The sequence below is a fragment of the Anneissia japonica genome, unplaced genomic scaffold (assembly GCF_011630105.1).
Source record: "Anneissia japonica isolate Jap-2015-1 unplaced genomic scaffold, ASM1163010v1 scaffold3782_len1007564_cov172, whole genome shotgun sequence".
NCBI lineage: Eukaryota > Metazoa > Echinodermata > Crinoidea > Comatulida > Comatulidae > Anneissia > Anneissia japonica.
This window is the reverse complement of record NW_022716546.1, coordinates 847,382-853,886: the sequence shown is the minus strand read 5'-3', so window position 1 is coordinate 853,886 and position 6,505 is coordinate 847,382. Positions and strand designations below refer to the sequence as shown.

Below are 6,505 nucleotides of genomic sequence, written 5' to 3'. Positions count from 1 at the left end.
TTCATTTAAATGCCAACTCACTCGTGTTAGTGCGCAGGAAATCAATACTTAACGGGCAATTATTATTATATTAACAGCGATTAGGCATTGCGTATATTTTTAACTGACAAATATGTATCGTACGTTTCTCTCATTGTTTGGTATCATTACATTGCTTAGATGTTCATTTGCAGGTGAGTATTTCATTTAGAAATACCAACTACGAACACGTATTATAGAATCATATCTAAATATTTTGTTTTTATTTTATATATTAACAGCGACTTTAACTGACAAGCATGACTCTAATGTTTATTTCTGTCTTCGAAAAAAAAATAACATTGGTTATATACTCAGCTGCCAGTGAGTTTGCTTTAGAAATATCTCACTTTGAAAATAACAGAGAAAGTTATGAAGTTGCGAATCAGTTTGTAAGCTTAAATTCGGTATTTTCTTAATATTATCGTCAGAATTGCCATTACTAGTGTCCTAGTTACAGTGAACAAAATTAAATGAAAAGATAGCTGAAAGAAGTTAGGGTATACGGCAATTCATTTAATGCCAACTCACTCGTGTTAGTGCGCAGGAAATCAATACTTAACGGACAATTACACAAGTAAAACAGAAAACCCCAAACGTGGGAGTTAATTGAAAAATACTTAGGCCCTACTAGAACATTCCTAAAGTGATCAAACAAACATTCACAAATTTCTGACCCGTTTTCACTATGCTAAAATAAAATGTTTGCTCCTCGGTGTTCCAAATTTAAATTTTGTTGGGATATTATTACAGGATTGCCTGACATTTTGATGATTTCAAACTAACAGAATTGACTAGCTGGGTAATACTTGTGTTGTCTCCTGATTTCCTTAAGCAACACTTTTTTTTAATCTGTATGTTATATTCTTTTTACCAATTTGTCGCTCACATCACGAACTAACACAATTAAATTCAATTGTGTTAGTTCGTAAAATAAAAAAAGCGCGTCAAAATACGCGCTGTTGTTGTTAAGGACTTTTTGTGTGGTAAAGAATACAAAATTGCTTGACAACCAATACGCGCTCGTTTTGACGCGCTACTGTGATTTCACGAATCTACTTTGATTGTGTTAGTTCGTGATGTGAGCGACGAATTAATATTTGCTCATACTCTTGAGGGATCATAATTTTCTTAATAAAATAAATGATAAATGAAAACCTGTAAATAAATGGTGGCATCTAACAATCATATAATTTCTTAAAAGCCGTATATCATTTTATATTTGGATTTTGTAAATAAAAAGCATGACAAACAAGAGGACTCCTGTATAGTTTTATCCAGTTTATGTGTTGTAATTTATGTTTTCGATCAATTTGTAAATCAAGATGCCATTTTTATTTTTTGAATTTGTAAAGATAATAGGACCAGATTTTCTGATTTTAAACATAAAGAAATTTAAATAATTTTACTTTTTAACTCTACAATAGAACCCACTAATCGAAAGAGAATGGACCACCATGCTTTTCTAAGCATAGGCCGGATAACAGAAAACCCTATCCAGGCCTAATGCTAGGCCTAGGTAGTATAAAAAGGTACGGTAAAAAATTCACCAAGTTTGACGGGCAGTTTCTCAAAATTCAGCCGTTACATTTTTTCCTTTTGAAATAGAGTAAATTAACATCTAAGTACACCAACTTATGTTGTAGCGCTGTTTGTTTATTCCGTCTCCATTATGATAGGCCTCATAAATACGACTAAAAATACAAGTAAACATTTTTTTTAAACATAGTAATTTAAATGTGTGGTTTAATACACATAAAGGTAACATTTAATTAGTTTGAATTCTTAAAGATATTTTCAGTAATATCTGATATACTACACGAATTCCTTTATCGACAATTAATTCGCTAGTGTACCGAGGAATCATCATTCTGCTACATCTTATCTCATGGTAATCTTATTACCTTGAGATTTTTTTTTTATTCACAACTCATGTAACTTAAAAGCATTGCACGGTTAATTATATTTCTTTTTCATTTCAAATTATATATTTTATTATTTTTATAATTGTAATTTTTATTCTTGTTTTATATCCAAGAGGAGAAGAATTTTAATAAATCAGGTTATGATATTGACAATTATATTGGAATTTAGAATATTGAATAACACAGAACGCAGTAATTAATTACGGTTAACAATAAGTCAATATGCATAATATTTCAAGGGTTAAATCTGACAGGAAAGCGTAGATTTAAATTTGAATTAAAACATAATAAGTCAACATCAATATTTTAGATCCTTGCGTTCACCCTTTTGGGGTAGAAGACGGAACAATTCCTCCAAATCAACTGAGAGCATCAATTGAATATGACAACAGCCATAGACCAAGATCGCGGGAGGAGGAATACTGTATATGAGCCTGGCATTGGTTACCGTTACGATTTGAATAGTGCGGGGAATGTCCTTAAAATGACACAGATCTATTTATGTGTGTTATTCTATTTTTTTAAGTGAATGAGTGAACCAGACAGAAATGTACGTTAAAAAGGTTTAATCTCTAAATAAAATGTAAAAAAATCAGTAAACTCATAGTTTGTATGCTAATTCATGGTTAATAATTTTAAAAGATAAAACATGCCATACTGTTTTTTGTGCAATCACAGCATTATTTTTTTATGTATTTCATTATATTTGAATCTAGTTTTATTTTAAAATGACATGACATCGACAATAGAGAAAACTTGAATCGTGAATAACACCGAACGAAATATTAGGAATTTACTATTATTAATTAACGTTAACAATAACTCATAATTGGCCTAATATTTTAAGTATTGAATCCAACTGTTAAAACAAAAACAAAAAAAACGCTGAGTAGCGAAACGTATATTTCAATTCGAATTGCAACATAACTTCATTATTTGTAGAGCCTTGCGTTCATCCTCTTGGAATAGAAGACGGAACAATTCAACTGACAGCATCATCTGAAATCGACAATAACCATAGAGCTGATCGTGGAAGACTGAATACTGTACTCGGGTCCGGCATTGGTTATGGATCATGGGTGGCTAATTTCAAAGACCAAAATCAATGGATTCAAGCCCACCTTGGATCTTTGTTGAAAGTCACCAGACTGATTACACAAGGTCGACAGGATACAGATCAGTGGGTGACGTCATATGAAGTTCTTTACAGTACTGGTGGCAACTTTGAAGAAATCCTGGAGGCCAGTGGTCAAGTTGCAGTAAGTTTTTATACCATAAACATATTCATTCTTGAGGTAAAACATTGGTGTTAACTGAATTATCAAACACTATTGATAAATATTTTATAAAAAATAGTATGGGCCTATAGGCCTACATATTAATAATACCAAAACCTTATCAATCAATCTACCGATTAATTTAAGAATACAATTAATTTAAATCTACAATGGACTATGCCTAGCATATGCTGTAATAATGCATCTGTTAAATATTTTATTTTCCTTGTTTTATATATATATATATATATATATATATATATTAAAAAAAAAATAGGCTATAACGTGATGTTAGGCCTAATACACAATAATGGCAAATACTTGGAAAAAGTCATACAGTAATAATAAATATTAAAATATTTTTATTCAATTTCATAATTTCATACAAAATATTTCCATAATATATACTATAAGCAATACCATGAAATAATTCATAATTTTGAAAAAGGCTACCAGTTGAAGCATTATTTTTGAAACACAATACCTTACAAAATGTAAAATACTGACAAATTTATATTATATTCAAGGATTCGATATTATATATAAACTGTTACAATACTTCTGTCACCCCCAGATGTGAGCGTAGGGGAGGGGAGCTCCTTAAAGTTAAATTGTCTTCTGGTGGAGAACACCCCATTTAGATAATATTGGAAATATATTCCTAGCCCCAACTTTATTCTACTAGGCCTACTATAAAATATATATGAAATAGGCTTATTAAACTACAGAATTCATTAAACTGACTATCATATAGACTTATGTTTTTCCTCCAATCTGCTGATTATATATTTGGTTAGCGACAGTCGTTAATAGAGTCTGCTCAGTGGCGTAACAGCCGGGGGGAGCAGAGGCAGAATGCCCCCTACCGGTTTTTACCAGGCTGACCAAGCTGTCGTATCGGGCTGGGTATAAGAGAAAAGAAAGAGGGGAGAGGGAGCAAAATAGAAAGAAGGGGAAAAGGAAAGGAAAGGAAAAAGAAAAAGAAAAACAGAAGAGAAAAATAAAGACAAGAATAAAAAGGAAGATATAATGACCAGACTCACAACACCCTGCAACCCCTTTTTTACTTCAAGTGTCCATAGCTACTTTGATCTATAAGCCGCCAGATATTCTATGCAGTGGCGTAACCACCGGGAAACAAGAGGAAAATATCCGTCAGTGGAAAATCTTTCCCCAACCCTTGAAGATACCCTTTATCCCCTGGAAGTGCCTAAAAATCTCAAATTTCGCGTGCTTCGCGTGCATTTCTTGATACATACAGTAAGCCAATTTCCTCTACAAATTGCACATTTTAGGGAGTTTTGATCAATTTCGACGAAATTAGAATTAAAAACACTTTTTTAAAAAAACATTTTTTTTTGCGCGCTTCGCACGCATTTTTTGAAATTTAAGCTGCATTCACACCGAAGACGAATTCGGTTCGTATGGCTAACGAAACGAAAAGAGAATATTATCGAGTCAGTGGTAAAGAATAGAGGCGCGTACTAAGACGCGCATCGAAAACGTTCTAGGGACCGAATTCGGATTCGGTGTGAATCTACCTTAAGACGCCAGATATTTTCCGCAGTGGCGTAGCCACCGGGGGACAAGGGGAAAATATTTTTCCACTCTTTGAAGATGCCCTTTCCCCCTGAAATACCCAAAAATATCAGATTTCGCGTGCATTTCTTGTTAAAGTAGACCAATTTCCTCTAAAACCTGCACATTTTAGGGAGTTTTCATCAATTCCGACGAAATTAGAATTCAAAACACATTTTTTTTGGGCGCTTCGCGAGCATTTTTTTAGGATTTTTTTAATAGCTCCTTTGATCTAAGCTGCCAGATATTCTCATTTCGCTCTTCGCGCGCATTTCTTGTTTAAGTAGGCCAATTCCTCATAAAATTGCACATGTTTAGGGAGTTTTGATTAATTCCGACAAAATCAGAATTAAAAACACAAAATTTTTGGCACACTTTTTAGGGTTTGCCTTTTAAGTTATTTAAACACATAGGCTTAGTAGTTTCAAACACAAGAAAGGTAGATCGTTTAACTTTCAGATTCAGATTCAATAACATTTATTGCATAATGGTAAAAGCAGAAGAAAATTACAATAATTATAGTAATAGATACTATGAAGTACATAATACATAATAAACTTTTTTATGTTCAATAATAATGATAATAATAATAAGACCATTACTGGGATCAGAATTAGAAGCAAGACTTGTCTCACAGTGACCACAAATTAGAAAGAAAACAAAACAAAACAAAAAAAAACAAACAAATACACTTGAAGTACATAAAGTAGTAGTAGTAATAATAATAATAATAATAATAATAATAATAACAATAATAATAATAATAATAATAATAATAATAATAATAATAATAATAATAATAATAGGTAATATAGAAAAAAAAATATGTGTAGTTTGCGCAATAAGACTTTATTAGTACTCAGTACTTTTTTGATAACTAGCTAAGTAAAATGTATTCAAATAATTTCTGAATGATTTTTTGGTTTTATAATCAGTATATCAGTATCGAAATTATTCCAAAATTTTGCGCGCTTCGCGCGCATTTTGAGGGTAACAACATGTGCTTGTCCTATACCTTCTAAGTTATTGAACACATAATAGTCCCAACTCAAATAGAAGGAACATTTAAGAAGGGCCTAAATCTGTATTGATGGTGAAAGAATATGTTTGTAATAAATAAAACCATGACCATATATATATATATATATATATACTAGGGATCATAATTTTCTTAATAAAATAAATGATAAATGAAAACCTGTAAATAAATGGTGGCATCTAACAATCATATAATTTCTTAAAAGCCGTATATCATTTTATATTTGGATTTTGTAAATAAAAAGCATGACAAACAATAGGACTCCCTCTCAACGAATGTAGTCCTGTAAATAAATGAATAAAGAAATTGTGTAATAAAATGCCTCTGGCGGGACTCGAACCTGCGACCTCTCGCTGTCAAGGCGAGTGTCATAACCACTAGACCACGGAGGCTTCATGGTTGAACAGATTCAAATACCACCAGATACACTCTATTACACAATAGGTACGGCTAGAAACAAATAGGTGCAATAAATTGTGTAATAAAATGCCTCTGTGTAATAGAGTGTATCTGGTGGTATTTGAATCTGTTCAACCATGAAGCCTCCGTGGTCTAGTGGTTATGACACTCGCCTTGACAGCGAGAGGTCGCAGGTTCGAGTCCCGCCAGAGGCATTTTATTACACAATTTCTTTATTCATTTATTTACAGGACTACATTCGTTGAGAG

The 6,505-nt window shown here is 32.2% G+C and overlaps 1 protein-coding gene across 1 annotated transcript in view; it reads left to right on the top strand.

The window, feature by feature from the left end:
* LOC117109723 (lactadherin-like) overlaps nt 1–6,505 on the top strand; it is a 15,374-nt gene continuing 8,869 nt past the window's right edge. The window contains exons 1-2 of the mRNA XM_033252111.1: nt 1–173; nt 2,886–3,202. Coding sequence (XP_033108002.1) covers nt 113–173; nt 2,886–3,202 — 378 coding nt within the window. The 5' untranslated portion in view covers nt 1–112. The remainder of the gene's footprint in view (nt 174–2,885; nt 3,203–6,505) is intronic.